Source organism: Lissotriton helveticus, chromosome 8 (genome assembly GCF_964261635.1).
Source record: "Lissotriton helveticus chromosome 8, aLisHel1.1, whole genome shotgun sequence".
NCBI lineage: Eukaryota > Metazoa > Chordata > Amphibia > Caudata > Salamandridae > Lissotriton > Lissotriton helveticus.
In genome coordinates, this window is record NC_136069.1 from 986,384,604 (window position 1) to 986,406,550 (window position 21,947).

General features: G+C 44.3%; 1 protein-coding gene across 8 annotated transcripts in view; it reads left to right on the forward strand.

Moving 5' to 3' along the window:
- DMD (dystrophin) overlaps positions 1-21,947 on the forward strand; it is a 6,826,337-nt gene that overhangs the window by 5,334,812 nt on the left and 1,469,578 nt on the right. For all 8 annotated transcript variants that reach the window (XM_078657819.1, XM_078657824.1, XM_078657821.1 and 5 more), the window contains one exon: positions 20,925-21,045. In XM_078657819.1, the coding sequence (XP_078513945.1) occupies positions 20,925-21,045 (121 nt within the window). The remainder of the gene's footprint in view (positions 1-20,924; positions 21,046-21,947) is intronic.

Sequence of the window (21,947 nt, forward strand, 5' to 3'; positions counted from 1 at the left end):
AGGAACATGGATTGGGTCCAACTGTCTTGGATGTATTCTTCTCCCTATTTTCACTCCTTTGGAAAAGGGGGATGATTCCGACCAATGTTCTCAAACCATTGATATGCAGTAACTCTAGCAATTGTCTCATTTTATGAAAGGGCCTTGTTAGAACTGGGATTACTGGTTGGCTAAGGCTTACGCCAAAGCCAGGCAGAAACCACCATTCTAGTCAGGGCAAGGGAGTCACACGCCAAGATAACCCCTGCTCACCCCCTTGGTAGCTTGGCACGAGCAGACAGGCTTATCCCGGAGGCAATGAGTAAAGCATTTGCGCACGCACACAACAGCAACAACATCCTAGGCACACCACAAAAGGAACTCCACACAAGGTTATATAGAAATAACTTTTGTATTGTCAAAACACATCAGATAGTAGTTCACACAATATACATTTTGCCAACTGGCACGGGCAATATTCACAAGGGATTATTTACACCAGGACAGGGCCACATGGGCCACTGTCGGAATCAGCACTTAGTAGAACTAGCACTTAGAGTAATGGTAACACCAAATAACAATTATAGATCACAACCAGTAACTACTGGTAACAGGTAGGTACACACTTCGCAATACTAATAACCATAGGCATAGATCACGCATGGACACATAACCTCTCTAGTATAACATACTAGGCAAAGCAAACTTCTAAGCATGAGCACCTTTAGAAGTATGACACAAGCATAAAGGCAAAGCACATTACGCAGCAATCACATTTAGGCCTAAACAGTATAACTACAGTAGGCAATCTCTCATTAGTCTAAACACATTAGACCCTCCCCCTAAGAATAAATCACATTTAGGGGCATAACTCACAGTGAAACATAATCTCACTAACATAAACCTCCATAGGTAAAACCATCTCTAGAGGTATCAATACAGGGTGCGTAAAACATACAAATGCATTACATTTCCTAGCACCACATCACTCTAGCCCATAAAACACATTTAGGCAATTACCTTCATAACATAGTAAAATCACATTGCGCAAAAATCACATTAGGCCATTACCATCATAAACATAGTAAAATCACATTGTGCAAAACTCACATTAGGGCCTTGCGCCCTATCCACCTACCAGCCCCCCGGCCAACTGGCCATCCCAAGAAGGGGCTCAAATGCCCTGTGTCCTGAATGTCAGGGCGCACTGCCTTCGCAGCGCCAGTCAGGGGTGTGCCACCAGCGCAAACCAAAACGTTGCAGCTGCCCACTAATTGCTGGGCAGCTGATGACAATCCCAAGGGCCTAAACGCTGCAGCTGGCACTAAGTGCTGTGCAGCTGTGGAAGGCCTGGCACCTCTGTGCATCTCCGTCCCCCACAAGGACTTTAACTCAAATGGCGCCTAAACAGTGCAGCTGCCCACTAATTGTTGGGCAGCTGAGACATCAGTAAAACTGCGGCATGGGCTCTCCCTAGCCCAAGAAACCAAACTGCGCCCAAACGTTGGAGCCACACAGGCTCTGACACAAAACATGCCCGCAAATGGATGGAGCCCTCTGGGCTCTGGAAAGAAGCATGGGGCGTTGGAGCCATCTGGCTCAGAAAGCATAATGAGGCACAAGTGTGGGCACAAACATGGGCCCCTCTGGAACCCTTTATCAGGAATGTGCCAATGTTGGAGCTACCTAGGCTCTATAAATAGCTAATTTACTTCAGGGAGCCATCTAGGCTCTGACATCGACTGGGGCCTCGTTGGAGCGACCCACTGAGCACACGGGGCCGCTCTGACCCCATCTCCCCCCGAGCACTGTGGGGCGAAGATCGGGGGCCTCTCGGGCCCCTCACGGGGCTTTCTGCAACAGCCCACAAATTACACAAACATTCCAACTTCTAGAAGTGGCACTTCCACACTAGACACAATCATACCGCATACATCATTGCGCAGCATTCAATCTCACGAGTTCGCACATACCAAACTCGACCATGCACTCCCCACACATCAGGAACTACCATGGTCACACATATTCCCCATGCATTCCTATGGGAGGGCAGGTCACTCACCACACAGACACAGAGAGCTCACACACTTTACACTGTACCACAGTGAAAAAGTATGCAGAGGCCTAAAATCACCTACACCAGGCTACAGAAATAGGCTAGGAAAAAGCAAAAAGTTTTGGGGTGAACCTGCCAAAAGGGCCGGGTCCAACACAACCCCCTTCCAGCCAAAACGCAGGGTAGACCAATCAATCCCTTGATGAGCTTCCCTGCTTTGGGCGACAAAACACGGACACGGGCCCACACGGCAGGGACACCCTCCGGTTCTACGCCACTCTGAACCCACATGGATTTCTCTCAACAAGAACTCTCTGGCCCAACTAGGATACCCTACTGGCACTCTCTAGTCGTCCACGGCCAGGACCAGGCCCTAGGCCATCCAAATGTCACAGGTCCTGACCACTTCACAGAGTGGGGGGGCAGTAACCCCTGGCACACAATAGCCATTCTCCACTCTCCCTCTCAGGGTAGCTACAACTACCACTGATCCTTCAACCTAGGGACCATACCCTCAGGCTGACCAGAGGTCACGGGCAAGAATGCCCCACCCTACCTCTACTTCTGGGGTTCCGCACCCTCCGAGGGAAGCACCCACCAGAACACATCTCTCCCACCAGTTCAGGACCTCTCTCCATCACTGGACCACCACCTGGGATCTGGAAACTATTTCACTTCAGAGGTACAAAGCACACAGCACAGTCCCTCTTCAAGCAGGTGGGGGACACAGCACACAGCAAAACCCCCTTTCCTCTACCTTAGTAGAAACAACAAACTGCAGGTGAGCCCCAGATCACACAGCAAGGGCAGCCCCCGCAGTCTCTTCAGCTGATCTACTTTGGCAGAGATTCCTTCTTGACCTGGAAGTTTCCTAATCTCCCAACCTAGGATCTAAATCCTCAGGTTGCACCGGGGTCAGAGGCAAGGACACCGTCCCTCTGCCCCCCTTCCAGAGTTCTGCACCCTCCCACCTTGGAGCGGTACCCCTGGAAGCCAAACCGGTCAGGACACTGATTACAGATGCCCTTCCCTCCAGGTCAGGCTGAACCTGAACCTGGCCTCCCCCCTCCTCGGGGAACGACCTCCAGAGGCCCCACAAATGGTCAAGCACTCTAGACAGTCAACTGCCCAGCGAACCAGGACTTCTGCACCCTCCACTTAGGAGCGGTACTGCCCAACCCAGGACCGCCGGAGTTCTGGTTACAGACACTCCCCGTCCTCTAGACAAAGGAAGATCCTCCTCAAATGACCCGTATGTACAGCTTAGGCTCCTGACCTGGCGCTCCCTTAGGGAACCCTCCAGGCCCTGAGACAGGGTTTCGGGCCACCGTGGGACACACCGTCCCACACTCACTCTGCCTCCACTGAGACAGGACGTGAGCCCCTACACCTCGCCCATTCTACTGGGACCTAGCTGGGCTACATATGAACCTCTTCTCCTACACAGGATCATCAGATACACAAGCCACTCCTTTTGGAATCACTCCCCAATAACTCTGCAAGACCTCTAGCACACCGCCAGATGTCCACCTTCTTGTCCAGTGCCTCTGCAGGACCTCTTGCACACCACCAGAGGTACACCTCCCGTGCAAGCTCCTTTTAAAAAAAAAACTCACACCAACTCCTCCAGTTCAACACACCACCCATCCACACACTCCCCCTCCAGACTGGTGAGACAGTTCCTCACTGCCCCTGACTCTCAACCTGTACCCCTCTTACTGAGCAACAGGCACCATACTCTGGGAATGGGACTTCACGCACTGGACACATTTTAGCTGCCACCACTGGATCCTACCATACTGGGGAATCCAGACACACACCCTACACTCAGGGGATAACCACCCTCCCGAGCAAGCCATTTCTCCTCCACACTCCCTCTCTTCCATCTACCCACACAGGGACAGGAACAGGGATTGGGCATTGGACCCAGCAAGGGATTCCTTATCTATGGGAACCTCCCCTCTACTGGCGTCCCGCCCTGTCATTTTCTCTCTTCTGCCACTATACATAAAAGCGCAGGAACACCATTTAAAAATGACACTCTTGAGGAAAAACAAAATCATAAACAATAATCCCAAACATGTGACTATCTAAAATGCAGAGTTTTGTAATGTAGCCAGTTGTCGCTGTGGTACTGCGCAAACACAAGTCCTAATCCTCACCGCTGACCAGCAATGTTAGAACTGGGATATATGGTTGGCTTAGGCTTACGCCAAAGCCAGGCAGAAACCACCATTCTAGTCAGGGCAAGGGAGTCACACAACAAGGTAACTCCTGCTCACCCCCTTGGTAGCTTGGCACGAGCAGACAGGCTTATCCCGGAGGCAATGTGTAAAGCATTTGCGCACGCACACAACAGCAACAACATCCTAGGCACACCACAAAAGGAACTCCATACAAGGTTATATGAAAATAACTTTTGTATTGTCAAAACACATCAGATAGTAGTTCACACAATATACATTTTGCCAACTGGCACGGGCAATATTCACAAGGGATTATTTACACCAGGACAGGCCACATGGGCCACTGTCAGAATCAGCACTTAGTAGAACTAGCACTTAAGGTAATAGTAACACCAAATAACAATTATAGATCACAACCAGTAACTACTGGTAACAGGTAGGTACACACTTCGCAATACTATTAACCATAGGCATAGATCACGCGTGGACACATAACCTCTCTAGTATAACATACTAGGCAAAGCAAACTTCTAAGCATGAGCACCTTTAGAAGTATGACACAAGCATAAAGACAAAGCACATTACGCATCAATCACATTTAGGCCTAAACAGTATAACTACAGTAGGCAATCACTCATTAGTCTAAACACATTAGACCCTCCCCCTAAGAATAAATCACATTTAGGGGCATAACTCACAGTGAAACATAATCTCACTAACATAAACCTCCATAGGTAAAACCATCTCTAGAGGTATCAATACAGGGTGCGTAAAACATACTAAATGCATTACATTTCCTAGCACCACATCACTCTAGCCCATAAAACACATTTAGTCAATTACCATCATAACATAGTAAAATCACATTGCGCAAAAATCACATTAGGCCATTACCATCATAAACATAGTAAAATCACATTGTGCAAAACTCACATTAGGGCCTTGCGCCCTATCCACCTACCAGCCCCCCGGCCAACTGGCCATCCTAAGAAGGGGCTCAAATGCCCTGTGTCCTGAATGTCAGCGCGCGCTGCCTTCGCAGCGCCAGTCAGGGGTGAGCCACCGGCGCAAACCAAAATGTTGCAGCTGCCCACTAATTGCTGGGCAGCTGATGACAATCCCAAGGGCCTACACGCTGCAGCTGGCACTAAGTGCTGTGCAGCTGTGGAAGGCCTGGCACCTCTGTGCATCTCCGTCCCCCACAAGGACTTTAACTCAAATGGCGCCTAAACGGTGCAGCTGCCCATTAATTGCTGGGCAGCTGAGAGATCAGTAAAACTGTGGCATGGGCTCTCCCTAGCCCTAGAAACCAAACTGCGCCCAAACGTTGGAGCCACAAAGGCTCTGACACAAAACATGCCCGCAAATGGTTGGAGCCCTCTGGGCTCTGTAAAGAAGTATGGGGGCGTTGGAGCCATCTGGCTCAGAAAGCATAATGAGGCACAAGTGTGGGCACAAACATGGGCCCCTCTGGAACCCTTTATCTGGAATGTGCCAATGTTGGAGCTACCTAGGCTCTATAAATAGCTAATTTACTTCAGGGAGCCATCTAGGCTCTGACATCGACTGGGGCCTCGTTGGAGCGGCCCACTGAGCACACGGGCCGCTCTGACCCCATCTCCCCCCGAGCACTGTGGGGCGAAGATCTCGGGCATTTCGGGCCCCTCATGGGACTTTCTGCAACAGCCCACAAATTACACAAACATTCCAACTTCTAGAAGTGGCACTTCCACATTAGACACAATCATACCGCATACATCATTGCGCAGCATTCAATCTCACGAGTTCGCACATACCAAACTCGACCATGCACTCCCCACACATCAGGAACTACCATGGTCACACATATTCCCCATGCATTCCTATGGGAGGGCAGGTCACTCACCACACATACACAGAGAGCTCACACACTTTACACTGTACCACGGTGAAAAAGTGTGCAGAGGCCTAAAATCACCTACACCAGGTTACAGAAATAGGCTAGGAAAAAGCAAAACGTTTTGGGGTGAACCTGCCAAAAGGGCCGGGTCCAACAGGCCTGCTGCGTTATAAGGATACTGCAAAAACATTAGGAGTTGTGTATCTATATATAGGTAAAAAAGCCAAAGGGTGAGTTCTTTTAATAAATTAATGCTTCTCTGAAGTGAAATGCAATATGTATTTACATATTATAGGGGATGGCGTTAATTATTAAAATGTACAGGGACTCATTAATACATTTCCATTCTAAATGGTATTATGTGCCATCTGATAAAAGAGACCTGCCAGAAGCTGACACACAGAGAGTAATTAAAATACATACTGCAGAAACGAACAGACTGAATTTTCGGGAAACCATATGTTTCAAGCCGTTTGATGTACAGTCCTTGGAAAGCCAATTTTACTATTTTTATTAAGATGCAAATAGATTCCTGCGATCACACATGGATTTCCAGCAGACTGTAGAAGAGCAACTGAGCGTGGCAGAGATTAATTCAATCATTCCGTCCATCGTTTTTTCTTTTTTTTAGTTTCTTTAGATTTCCAGCAGTATATCAAATAAAATCATAAATGTGTCCTTGTTGGCTAAAAACAAAACAAAAGTTTGAACTTTTGTTTTCATGGGATAGGAAACCACTTGTTTAGCTCAGCTCATCATTGCAATAAATGAAACATGTAGAAACTGGACTGGTAAACTCAGCTGCAACGGTTCACAATTTTAATGTGAGTTTAGGCGAACACCACACAAACACAGGAACTGGCAGAGGTAATTGTTGCAATAGAAGTGACCTTTGCTCGCATTTTGTAGGGTGGTCTGAAGAACAAGACTACTCTCAGGGAAAAGGGCAATCTAAAAGTAGCAGCCAAACTGCACTAGTTAAAGAAATAAGAACATAAATCACTGCACCAGGTTGAAGTAAAAAGACAAAAATATTGATAAGACAATACACCGAAATGAAGAAATCGGATAAATCCGGAGGTTAGTTAAAAGGGAAATTATTCCATTAAAATGACATGCAAAAATCATTTAATTATAAATGAATGAAAACTGTAAAATTAGACAAAATGTCTTACAGATGTCCAAATGAGATGCAGTCACCTCATGTGAACAACCCGCAAATGCAGGCAGTCAGATTAAAGTTGAGTGGGCCTGGTTAAGAATTTTACATTTTCACTTAGCAGTTAATTTGGAGCAAGAACAATTGCAGCAGGAGCAATCTGACGGAAGTATTTTAACAGGTCTTCAGTAGACTCATGTATTCAAAGAGGACCCCTTTGGTTAGTGCCTGCCATCAAGTTGTAAATGGTAAGTAAAAGTGATTATTAAATGTTATTTCATTCATCCATTTAATCAAGAGAGGTAACTGTGTCCTGTGGAGGAAGTCTTTGAAAAATCTAAAATGACAGTTTGTGAATCCCAGCCATTTGCAGTTGGTACCTGGAAATATCCCAGTACAAGCGTGCAAATATCTAGCTAATTCTGACTTGGCTGCCTAAGGCACTACAGTTGCAGACACATAACTCGATGGGGCATAACTGCCAAGAGACTCTGTTTGATGCACGCATATAACCCAAATGGATATATTAGGTTGATACGGATGTATATTTCGATTTTGGCACTTAAGATACTTTTTGAAGGGGGCGTGGCCAGGCTGCCAATTAAGATGGCCGCGCAGCACTGAAGCTCTGCCAGGCTTTCCCAGTAAAGTGTTGTGCTGTATACAAAAGGAGGGAAAAGAGATCTTTTGGAGCTTGAGGGCAGGATTACCACTCGGGACAAGTGGAAGGTCCAGCCACAGTAATAGCCCTCGGGCAATATCTGTTACAAAAAGAAGGACTGGGCTGTTCCTGGGGTATAGGTGCGGGTCACTGGGGTGTGGATATGTGATGGTGGTTAAATGATAACCTACCAGTGGGTATCTATTTTGTTGGATATGCTAGCCTCACACACCCTTGCAGGTGTCATGCTTCATCATAGGCAATGCTCCTCATTGGGTGAGCGGTGCAATACCCAACGGGCAACACCTCAAAGAGGGGCTCTTTGGCGGAGATCTTTTAATCCAACTGCCCATGGGTGAAGTGTGGGTGAGGGGCCAGAGTGTTGTAGACGGACTTGTGAATTAAAATGGCGCTAGGGTACCAGAAGTGACTTTATTCAGGTGGTCCCACGCGTCAACTAAAAACAAAAGTTAGTCTTAGAGGTCTGGAAAGTAATGTTTTCCGTGCTCAAGACTATATTAACAAGTGTAGATAGTGGTCGACATGTTTCTCGCTCATGGTTTATTCACCAGCGATTCATCAGGACCTATCAAGGGTACTCGTAGTCTACAATCTAGCTGATCTATCTATGTATCAGTTTTCATTTTCACAATTGGGAATTAAAGTACCTGCATATACATTGTTCCATGCCTGGTTTTGGAAACCAAAGGGAGAAGAATGGAGATTACAAATCAAGAACACGTATGGTACAGTGATCCATACGCATTGTGACCTGGTGCACATAGTGGCATGCTAGTGTGAGTGCTTACTAGCATGAAATAGAAGGTAAAATCACACAGGTGAAACATCTCTAGCGGGAGCTATCGTGGGTGACATGCTCTAGTGGAGAAGTTTTGATTGAAACATATCTTGTGACTTTAAAAACTTTAAAAACCAAAGGGTGCAGCAGCATCTGTCTAAATGGGTCTTGATAACCCAACTCTCCTAAAGGTCAATGTTAAAATGTAACAGCAGTGTCTGGCGGGATGAACATCGGTGAGACAAGCCTCTGGAGCTAAGGCTAGAATGGAAAACAAGGAAGAAATGGGGATAACAACCTAACAGAACTCAAATCAAAGTGCATCTAACTCATTAGACCGTCTATGCTTGAAGTACCTTGATCGTGGAAGTATACGGTCCCAGTGATGCCACTAAGGGTCTGTAATGTATGTATGTGCCCCTTCATTGTCTGTATTTGTTTGAAGGTTGAAGGTGTTGAAGATTGTTAATATTTCCATGCTTAGGCTTGTTGGGAGTGATTCAGTACCCCGGGGAAAAGGTCTGTCCCCAGCCTATACGTCAAATGTGGGCATGCCGCCACTTTCAAACAGGTCAAATCTCATGTGCACACCGGTCGCGGCCAAGTAAATAAAGGGATAAAACAGGTGTCGGGCGGGCGTCCCTTGTCGGCAGACAAGCGTGTAAGCCTCCCAACGTCTGTGATCTATTTGCGGTATTAACACCGCAATCGCATAGTACCCAATGCGTACCGTTCGCATAACGGTTAACTCTGCATGCTGTACTTACTTCTTGCTCCCATGCCCGCGTGTGTTCGCCTACCCCTCTCCGCCAGGACCGGATAGAACAGAATGGTCTGGTGGTTGCGTTATTTATTTCCAAAAGGGTGGGACAATTCAAGGGCGCTTCACTGGAGTCTACAGGTCAGGTGACTAGCGCAGTGAATGGCGCGGCCATTTTGGAATCGAGTGAAGAGCACCCTTTGACTGTTAAATATTACTGCTAGTATTAAACCAGGGTAACCTCATGTGCACTGTTTCAGGTATAGAGATTAAAGTTTGTTAATGCGGGTGTCTGTAAGCCTAACTGATAGGTCATATGATGGTTGTATTAGTTGTTGTTTGTCAATTTATAATAGTGCTCGAGTTGCAACTAATTAATTGCGTCTGGCGCACAGGCCCGGGAGGCATAGTAAACTGAATGTTGTGTCAAGCCCAATATCTGGATATCATAGCTGGCGACTATAAGGACCAACAAGGAACCGTGACAAAACCTTTCTTCCTAGTGCCGGTAGAAAGCTCCTCGAGGACATGATAGTAGTGTAGTGATCATAGAGTCATCATAGGAACGTTGTGCATTGTATAGGGCAGCGTGGGTGATAGTTAGAGAGAACTCCAGGGAATGTCCTCGTTTAATCCCTTCCTCTCTAAGGCTAGACGATGAATCCATCTTTGTTCCCTAAAGAAGAGGTTCTGCTTTGATATGTTGGGGTTTGCTTCAATAATCAGCCATTTCAGGGAATCAGCTGTGTGGTTAGTCTCTAGGTAGTGCCTGCACATCTTTGTGTTGTTCTTTCTGCAGCGGAAATTACTCCGATGTTCTGAGATGCGTTGTTTGATAGGCCGAGTGGTCATCCCCACGTATTGGAGCCCACAGGGGCATTGTAGTAAATACACACAATTCGGTGTGTTGCAATTTGTGTGTCCCCTTAGTTCCCACGTAAAAGACTCTGTTAATTGCACAGTCTTATGTATTGTCGTGAAAAGGGCACGCGCTGCATGATCCGCAGGGGTAGTGTCCTTTCACAGGTGGTAATTGCCACAGGGTAGTCTGGGTGGCTGGATTTTGTTTTTTAGGTCTGGTGTTTATAAGTATGTCCTTCACATTTTTAGATCTCTTAAAAGCGAACCTAGGAGGTTCAAGAGAGAATTTGCCTGTACTTAGAATTTGCCAGTGGCGCATGATGATTTTCCTCACCTCGTTTGAGGCTGGCGTGAAGGTGGTGACGCATGTCATGGGTTCATTGATTTTAGGTGTCCGGGCCCTGTGTTCTAGGAGTGCTCCTCTGTGGTTATTCTGGGCTCTTTTCAGCGCTCTTGCTATTTCCCTACGAGGGTACCCCCTATCAGTCAGATTCCTTGATAGAATACTGGCCCGGGTTCTGTACTCAGATAGGCTGCTGCAATTACGCCTTACTCTCAAAAACTGCCCGAAGGGCAGGTTAGCTCGCAGCGCTTTGGGATGGTGGCTATTGTAATGGAGTAGGCTGTTACGATCTGTTGGTTTCCTGAACATGGTTGTACTTAATTGACCTTCCGTTAACCTGATTGTCAGGTCAAGGAATGAGATCTCCGTGGCTGAAGCCGTCATTGTGAAATGTAGGTATGTGTTCAGTGTGTTTACCCATTCAAACAATTCATTAAGGGAATCCCTGGTGCCCGCCCAGAAGATCAGAATGTCATCGATGAATCTCCTCCACAATTTGATGTTGCTGTGGTAGGGATTAGTGGGGGGGTCGATGTATTTGTTTTCAAAATCAGCCATGTAGAGACACGCCACCGATGGGGCGATGGTACTCCCCATCGATGTGCCTTGAGTCTGGTGGTAATACTTTCCTTTAAACTCGAAGAAGTTTTCAGTCAACGCCAGATTGGCGCATTCCATGACAAAGGCTGGAGGTGTCGGTGAGGTCCATGTCTCAGTATCTAGTATTTCTTCTATTACCCCTAGAGAGGCCCTCTGTGGGATGTTGGTATAGAGGGCCTCTACATCAAGGGTTATAAGGAGATCAATTCGGAGGTTGTCCTGGATGGTGTCTAAGAGGCGCAGAACATCTGTTGTGTCCTGTATATAGGATGGAATGCGTTTGACCAGGGGTTGTGGGAAGTGGTCACAAAACTGTGATAGCGGCTCCAGTACTGAATCTATGCCTGAAACTATTGGGCATCCAGGTACAGGTGTAATCTCCTTGTGAATTTTGGGGAGAGTATAGAAGTACGGAACCCTAGGATCTTTCTTAGTCAGGAATTCCGCCTCCTTTCTGCTAATCCAACCCTCACTCAGGGCCGACTCGACTAAACCCGCAATGGTGCGTATGAGATGTTCCGTGGGGTTAGACGGGATGGGTGTATAATACCGTGAATCCCCCAGTTGTCTGAGGCATTCAGTTTCGTAATCAGTAGTATTCATGAGGACGGTTGCACCCCCCCTTGTCAGCCTGCTTGATAGTTATCGCAGGGTCGTTGGCCAAAAAGTTGAGAGTTTGTAACTCAAGTTTCGACATATTGTGGTGATTACACACAAGGGTTGAGATGTCTATTTAATTGACCATAAGAGTGTTCTTGATCAAGATCAGTACCTCTACTACGAGCTTTCTCCTTGGCCTTTTCACCCTTCTCATAGGCACATGTTTGTGGTACAACTTCGCCCTCTAGTACATTGTCCCTTATCGCGGCATTAAGAGCAGTTTTGGTAGCCGCCAGTTGTTCCCCAACTTGTACAATTTTGCTGTCAGTGATGCCCACTGAACTTTTCAGATAATTTGTTATTGGGGCAGTTTTTGGGGGTAATTTGCCTCCAATCGTAGGTAATTTCCTTTTGCCCATATTAGATGATGTTAGCGTGGTCAAACGAAACAAACAGTAGGCTCCTTACCGTCGTATTCGATCACACAGGCACGGGGGCCGGCCCTGCCCTGCCACGTCCTGTCGTGGACGGGCGCAGATGGACCCGCCCTAGGCCCGACCTTCGCCCGGGCACGCCCGCGCTCGTCCTCTGCTTCATGAGCCCTGCCCGGGATTTAAAGCGCCTCCGGCGCTGACAGGCTGTTGACGCGTTTCCTGGGCGCCTCGCGTTGCAGCTTGGGGGTTGTAGTTTCGCTCCCCCAAGCTGATCCTTCGATGGTAGTAGTGGCTGCTTTAGCATGGGCACAAAGAAGTCAGTAAATCAGCTATGGTGTAGACAAAAAATACTGGGCTCCCACGCTGTGTGAGCCTTGCCCGGTATTTAAAGCGCCTCCGGCGCTGACGGTGACAGGCTGTTGACGAGCCTCCTGGGCTCCTCTCGTTGCAGCTTGGGAGTTGTAGTTTCGCTCCCCCAAGCTGATCCTTTGATGTTAGTAGCGGCTGCTTTAGCACGGGCACAAAGAAGTCAGTAAATCAGCTATGGTGTAGACAAAAAATACTGGGCTCCCACGCTGTGGGAGGCCTGCCCGGTATTTAAAGCGCCTCCGGCGCGGACGGTGACAGGCTGTTGACGAGCCTCCTGGGCTCCTCTCGTTGCAGCTTGGGGGTTGTAGTTTCGCTCCCCCAAGCTGATCCTTTGATGGTAGTAGCGGCTGCTTTAGCACGGGCACAAAGAAGACAGCAAATCAGCCAAGGTGTAGACAAAGAATACTGGGCTCCCGCGCTGCGTGAGCCCTGCCCGGGATTTAAAGCACCTCTGGCGCTGACGGTGACAGGTTGTTGACGCGCTTCCTGGGCATACTATACATTATCTTTGATCAGGCAGGTCCGTGGATCTTCTATGACTGTTAAATATACATCATTTCTGAACCATGATTGCTCCAAAAGTACTGTACTGATTTACACCAAATTATATAAAAAACACTTTCTGGTCAAAGATCTAGTCTTCAGGCAAATTTAGTGTAATTCGATTCAGCTGTTTTGGCTGTATTTATGTCTAATGCTCTTTTGGTAAATTGCATGGGAAAAATTTATTTTAGGGAGCTACCACCCCCCCACCCCACTTGACGGATCACCCTGAGGGTGTGAGCTATAATCACTTTAGGGCACTAGTTATAGTTACTTTAGGGCTCAACTATACTATAAGTGGTGAATTTCAGTGGTTTTGTTTGTTTCAAATGATATGTTTAAATTGACATTTTCACCTATAACGTCAATTCAACCTCTCTTTTTCCAGTGCCTTTCTACGGGTTTTTTGAATACAAAGTAACATATTATTACACAATTCCTAACTCTAATGCTACTTTAACCTTTCATTTTTTTTATGAATTTCTATTTTTTTTTAGCATGAATTAAGATGGTGATCGCCATGCATATCATGTGGATGGGCGCAGGGCTGGTCTGCTTTGCACAATGGGAGCAGTTAAGTTCAGAGAACGGCATTATGACATCATTGGGCATAATAAAGTAATTTTCTTACTACAGGCACAATTTGACATCAGAATGCGCCTGTTTTAAGAAAGTATTTTACAATGAGGGACGTTATGGTCTCCCATGTAGTATTTCTTTCTATTATTTTCATTGTTTTTTTGAAAGAAATCCTATGTATAGCCCTGTGCCACCTACGGATTCATATTTGTGCTACTGAAAATTGCCAACAAGTAAATAAATAATAAATAAATAAGCATTTGTACTGAAGAGAAGAAGTCAGATCTCCAAATACGGTTGGTTTCGTCATTTTATATAGAATATTCAACCTGAATGTTTGAAGACATTTGTGTATGATCTCTATGTTTGGGAAGTATTGAGCATTTAAGGGCCGCCACGTATGTTTGTTAGCACTAAGTGGAGGTTCCTCTTTCTCTTTGAGGCACCATCACCGAAGAAACTTGGGGCTGAGGGTCTCAAATCCAACAGCGCTTGAGGTCTTTGAGGTGGTGACATAACCCTAAAGGGATAGTTCATAGCGTCAGTGCAGCCACAGAGTGTGCATAGGTAGTGTCCATGACCTTAAGAACATATCAGTAAAAAAAAACTTAGAAGGACAGTAGGCCATTAGTCACGGCCCTCCTAACAAGGGGTCACCCTTTCTGCAACTGGGAATGAAGATTGCATTCTCTGTCTCTTTGGCATTCCTTTAGTTTAAAACATCCATAGGTCAATTAGAAGAAAGTGCTAATGATATTCTTTCTTCTGTGTGAAGACAGCAGAGGGCTCATTGCTGAAGTCTTGAGAAGCGCAGATCAATATGCGTTATTAAAACAGAGGATGAAATGCCATTACTGCTCCAGTGCAGATGACAAATAGGAAAACCTAAATAAAGTAGTTTACTTGTTCTTTTGTCAGGTCATATATTATGCATGTTCGATTTCCCCAGGCTTCACCACCGAGTGTGAGGAGAAGTTAAAGAATCCAGTAAAATTAGCCTGAAATCGTTGGCCATAAATTAGTCATTCGTTTAGGCTAATTATGTTATCAATGCTGGCCTGCTTTCTGTTGGCAGCCATTCTTAGGTCTTTATTGTGATAAATTAATTTATTTATTTGTAAAGAAAGGGGGAAGCATCTTTGGGTGCCATTTACCTCATAAATACCAGCAAACAAGTTTCAGTCAATGCAAGAACTTAAAAAAGAAGACAAAGAAACACCTTCGTGCTTCAAAAGGATAGGACTTTTCACATGGCAGTGGTTTTTTTAAAGTACAAAAATGTAGTAGTCTTTTCCTTCCTTCACTCCCTATAATCTTGAGCCCTCGAATAAGGAAAATGCTGTATCCCATTTGGTGGATCATCAATTATCTGATGTATGAATATTGTACAGCAGTCTATAGGTGAGCCGCAGTCAATTCTATTGTAGGTGCAAGACGAGGGCATAAGCCAGCCTACGGCATCAGTTTACTGCAGGTCACAGGTTTGGATATCAATATGTTAAATCGATCATTCGTAAACCCCTGTGTTATAAATTCCCATAGGTTGGATAACATTGTTAAATGCTGTCTTAGAGACACCCAGTCTAGTTCACAGTGTGTCTTACACAAATGTGTCCTCTATACACCCTTGTATCAGAATAATGATGAATGCATACCCTTGGTTAAATGTGGTAATTAATATCCTTATAGTTTTGTTTTAAAGTGACCTGTTAAGCTACATATGAAAGATTACCATACATTACAAGTGGGTTCTGCCTTAAATCAAGACACATTTTCCTGCCACGAAATAATGATCACAGTGAGATCCGGAAGACTCTAGCGTTGCTTGCTTTCAGACATTTCTAGACTATTTACTGCCAACAACCAAATGAAAAGTTCAAAGTATATTTGCGTGAGCTGAAAATGGCAGTTGTCTGATCCATTATTGCTGAGGCCCAAAAAATAGGTTAACTTTATATGCCCCTATATTTAGAGGCTGGAGACTATTCAGAAGTAGCTTAACTCCTAAAGATTTAGAGCCTAATTTAATGTGTGGCCGGTGGACCGACGCTCATCAGGGAGGCAGAGGTAATTATCTTGGTCACTCCCACCCACCTTATCTAGGGATCACAGCCGGCCCTTTGGTGATCTCTGTCTCTTCAACGGAGCAGCCATTGCGGAGGACTCCTGTGAAGGCACACAAAGTTTGGTCTGCATCTGCAGGTTTCTGATGGACTTGCCCCAAGCTGTTCTGCATTTCAAAGTCAAACTCCTAATGCAAGAGTTCATTACTGAAAAAATCTACTGTTCCCACGCCCAAATAGTTTTTTTGCAGAGTCGATCAACAGACTCGTTAAAGGAGACCAGTCTAAACATCACCAATTCTGCCAATTAAGAGCACTGGTATTCAGTTCCTAGCCAAGGGCATCGAATGGGTGGCCGACAAACTTGATATGCATTAACAAATACAACTTACCTTGGCTTTGTCCGGTCAGCTTCAGATTTTGGATTGCGGCCATATATTGATGCTTCTCTGGTTATCTAGAAAGGGGCAGCATTTCTTGCATTTATTGACTCTTTCTAGAACATTGGAAACATTGGCACACACGGTCCTACTTCAGAGGCTTTCAAGCACATCTCACCTAAAGGCGCCTCCTCTTGCCTAGGCTTCATGATTCTTCAATGTTAAAAAGCAGAGCTTGCATTTGGGGCTCAGAAGTGCCACTGGAATTGGAAGCATTGTTCACAGTGGTTCTGGATATTTCTTTCCAGCCACCAGAGATAAACTGCTGGCTCTGTAATACTGGCGGCTAACATTTGTATGTGAGCTGCTTGTCAAGTGTTTGAATCTCAGCAGGGCTGAGTCAGTCTTTCTTTTTTAAGGTTAACAAATCGAATATCATAAAATCGATGCATACTCTGATGCAATATGCCTCCATGACTGGCAAGTGCATGGTTCTGTATGGCTGTTAATCAAAAATGTGGCTGCATCGTCACTGAGCAAAACAAAACATTCAGCTATGCACCAGCCTCCTTCAGAGATCCCCCCCTCCACCTGCGAAATATGCGGCAGGATACATTCTAACTGCTTTACCTGCTTTACCATGGGGCATAGCCGAGCCAGCAGCAGTTGCACTCTTGCATGTGAACTTAATTGTCTGCTACTTTTTCACCCTTTCACTTCAAAAGTATTTACCACTATTTGATTCCTGCAAAGCTTGGCCACCACCTCATTCCAGGTCACTGTGGACACTTTCTTCAGTCCTGAGCTTTCATCTACAAATCATTGATTTCATTTGTGTCAGTTTAATTAATTCAAGGTAAGGAAAACAAGTCTACAACACTCTGAATACATTAAGCTGTCACACAAAAGTCCAAGAATGGAAACAGGTGCAATAATGCTGTGGGGTGGTGATCCTATTCCCACATCTATACGTGTCTAGCATTTAAATGTGACCTTCACTCAGGTTTGCAAAGGAACACATTGAGTGTCTGTCAGTCATTGACTATAATGTAGCAGAAATATTCGCCTAACCACTGTCCCCTACCCCCAGGGTGATGGTTCATCACAGCCTACTATTCCTGTATTGTGATCTGGTCCATGGTGCAGGTCAGACTGCAAAATGCTGGTCATAATTTTAATATCCTACATGGATAAGCACTTTTTCCCATTACAGACAGACACCCTTATTTTTCTCTTTCTGTTCATCATAATTTTTTTTTTGTTATCCAATGTCTAGTGACTTAAAGGGTATCAGATGCCGCGATGATTGGGGTTCATAATTGAACAATGTGGCTAAAATATCTCCACTGAACTAGATAACATTTTAGTGGACAGGGTCCTCTGTTTCGCCCGCTTGGATGTCAGAGGAGCACTTCACTCATCAGACTGTGATTTTTCTCTTCCTGTTGTCTAAAATTGATGTTTTCGATGTACAGTGATCAAAAGGGTATCACATTCAACCATTTGCGTGGTTTATAATTCAACAAAATAGCTAAAAGTGTTGAACAAGTTTACACTTCATGTGATCCAGTTGATATCTCAGAAACGCAAATGCAAAAATGTGAATTGGTCACAAAAGTTCAGCTACTGATATTGTGTTTGCCGATAGAAATAGTGAATGTGTAAAATCCATTACAAATATCTCTGCCCACTAATCCACAGACTGAACTGCATTCAGATTTCTAAATTCTGCCCCCATCTTGCAATGCAAAGGCAGGAGTACCATTTCAGTTAACCTGTTGATCAAAGTGCTGTACAGTTGGATAGTGCGAGGCACAAAGCACGGCATGCAGGTGGAACGAGGGGAAAAGAGCTCTGCCCTTGCACTCACTCGCAGGACGATCGCCGAAAGGGTGAATTGTGGCCAGCGATCCACTGCTGTCTGGATGGGGCTGATTGGTTCTTTCTCACACACTCAGAAGCAAAAATTGTTTGGAAATGGCTGCTGATGGTATCCTGTGTGTGGACCATGCATAATAGAGTCAACGTAATGTATAGTGCTCCTGTTAAGCTAGAAATACAATCTTGTTAGGGCAACTCTTGCTCACTAGATGAAAATATTTCACAATGTGTTGCTGCACAATGTGTCTCCCATCATTGACTAAAGTTCCTATTCCCTTAGCGCCTACAGGCCCAGTATAGTTCAGATGGCACAATGAGATCCGTTGTGGTTACCAGAACTGCCAGGGTAGTGTTCCCCAAACCAGAATGAATAGAGCATAGAAAGTCTGATTGCTCCATGCAAAAATAAACTGCAAATATAGTAGGAATTCCACTACAGCATTCTCCACCTATTTTAGCATTTATTGCAGATTGCAGGACTTTTCATTATCAGAAACTCATAATACTTTCCAAAGAAGACATTTTATAACACTGATGCTCTGAGATTTGAAAACGTGGTCTAGAGAAGTTCTCCTAATCACTGAAAATTGCTGACTGCTAGCTGTGAAAATATTGGGGCATTGATCCCAATACTGGCAATCGCAATGGAAATAGACTACATCCTCGATGGCAACCCAAGTACAACTGAGTCATATTAAAAGTGTTAAATTGTTCATTCATGTTAATGTAATACAGAATTGGATGATTGATGAGGTTGATTTACCTATACATTCTAGCAGTCATGGAGACAAAGTAGTGAAAATCAAATCAGTCATTTCAGTGACGCACTTTCAATGTGTATGAATATCGAAGAGCCTTTTATGTATATTATTTAATCTGGTAAAATTGGTAATTCCAGCCATGATTTAAGCTGTCTTGCTGGTCTATATATTTGCCACTTGGTCTTGCCAGGTTTTGTTATTGAAGCATAAAAAAATCATTATATAAGTTTCTGTGTATTAGAAGTGGTAGAAATAACTGGATAGAGAACACAACACTGGATGTTTGTGTAACTGACACTTTTTGCATCAGTTAAAATGTTTGAGATAAGCTTCTGACTTTGCTTGTCAAATGCATTAGGCTCCGGCAGAACATTCTGATATTTCAACTTTTATTATATATCATGTAGAACTTGTATAAATGACAATACCTGTCTGATAAACTGTGTGCATCATAAATTATGTATCACATGTACATATTATAAGGGATAAAGTACTCCCTGGCGTACATTGTAGGGATATTGCAAGTCACCAAGGTGTTCCATAACCATATAGATGAATGAGACTGAAGGCTGATTTCCTTTATAAGGCTATGGAACTCCGAGGTGACTTGCAATAATCTTATCATGTATGTCAGGGGGCACTTTATCCAATTTAATACCTGGTCACACCTTCAACTTTCCCACAAACCACCTAAAACCTTGGTGAGTATCTCTTTCATATGAAAGAGAAAGCATGTTTGCAAACATGAAGAATAAAAATAAAATCTTTAGTGTAAAATTAAACACATCAAAAACCTGTGAATTATTTGTTGCAAACAGATATTAGAAACAGTTCAATAAAAGTCAGGTTTTTTTCAAAGGCTGCAGTAGATCAGAATGTGTAGCAACATGGAGAAAGATTTTAGATGTTCTCTATCTAATGAGAGCAAACAATAAACATGTTCTTTCTGCTTGTCATTGTAAGCTACAAAATAGAGGAGAAGAAAGAAAAACAACATTCTGTTTTGTGACCTTACCTGCCTTTCTCTTCGGCCCCTGACTCAGGCAGCAGCAGTTGTGATGTCAGAACTCGACTGTAATAACGTATGATAGTAGAGTTCTGACTTCTTTTCTTTATAATCGGCGACTCGGTGTGTCAGAAGTCGCTGATTATAAAGAATTTAGAGACTGGCGTTTACACAAAAATTACAGAATCCCGTGTATTAAAAAGCAATATACACCCATATTAAAGCATGGTTATGATGCCCCTGTGGACCTCCCGCCAAATAATCTTGTTCTGCCACACGGCTGTGTACTGCACTCAGAATGTTGGCAATAGCTCAGAGATTCATTAGTGTGGAAGGCCATACACTAGCCTTTTCAAATCGCATGAAAACAGTGGATCTTCTGGGAAATACACGTCAATTAATTTCTAGTACACCACCAAATGGTAGCACATCAGAACATGTTAACATGAATTTAAGTTAACTGTAATGTCAGTCTGATCATTAAATATTCACCATCTACTGATTGTTTCTGCAGAAGCTAATGTGTGTTTTTGTGAGTGAATTGCCGTCATTATCAAAATGAATGAAATGAGGCGATTTTCTTCCTAAAATTCCACACTCACAAAAATATCCTTAAATTTGCCTGGCACAACGAAGCACTAGCAAAAGCTCATTATGATGCTCTACTGTTCGGAAACATTATTTTCTCTTTTCTATTGTTTGCCATTTGTTTTGGATTTCCTTTTTCTTTTGCTAAAAAGAAAAAGGAATATGGCTGCTGTCCACTACGAAATACGTTAGGGAGAAAGTACAAAAAATATTTTAGAAGGCTGAAGAAAAGTAATGCTATGCCCCTCTGAATGTTGTTTTTAACCTTTTTCCCCTCTTGTAGGTTTTACTCATTTTCAGTTGTCAACATTTATTTAAATAATTTTGAAGGGACACTCGAATCAGGACGAAATTAGGAAGAACATGTTCAATCTGAGACATGGTTTTGGTGGTACATTCTAAATAGCATTAACATTGCTCTTCATTTCAATTTACAGGCCTTCAGAAGAGAGGTAAAAGCGAAAGAACCTGTTACTATGAGTGCGCTGGAGATGGTGCGGTGCTTTCTGGCGGATCAGCCTTTGGAAGGCCTGGAGAAGCTCTACCAGGAGCCTAGAGGTAATGGAAATTGGCACTGTAATAACATATTGATAGCAGATCAGAGATGATGGAGCGATCAATGTATTTCCACTGACTCTGTCAGTGTAGCACTCACACGTTTTGGACAGAAATGCTGGATCTCATATTAAGCTTAAAAAGTTTTTGAAGTAATATTGGAAACTTCTAAAATGTCCTGGATGTGTTGTTTAGTACGCATTGAGAAGTGTATTGTTTCTGCCTTGCACACATATACAAGTTAATAACAATATCATGGATGCTGTGAGAAATTGGGTTATTAGTTGAGGGGGGTGGAAGCTTCACTCAGGTAGCAACCACTGCCTTTGTCAAAGTGAATCAAAAAAATCACTACACTAACCTGTGCTTAATCCTCTGGTAGTTTGGCACAAAAGCAGTCTGGCTTAAATTAGACACAAAGTGTAAAGTATTCATGAAGCACACAAACAGTAATAAATTACAAGCAAAACATAAGAAAAATTGTATGTCAATTTGGAACAAATGGAGTAAGTTTTAATGAATAAAATGATACCAGAACAACAAATATCCAATCAGTAGAACAAGAGATATTCATGTTTAAAGTCTTTTGTGAAATTAGCGCCTAAAAGCACAAAGTGTCACTTGCGATAATCTGGTTGTTCTAGACCAAGGCGAAAGTTACAAGATCAGGCCAACCAAGAGTGCGGTCTGATACACAGACCAGGTAAGTCCCACTAAAACATTGCTTTCATAGTCCAGCAAAAAGAGTTCCGTTCGCGTTGGAAGAGGCCACAAGGAGAAGGCTGGGCATCGTGGACGGTTGTCTCTATAGCGTAAAAAGGATCGTTGTTGAAGACTGTCATCACTGTAGCAGGGAGAGTGAGTCGGCCAGTATGGGCAACTGTTGCTGGAGCTTCACAGCTGGT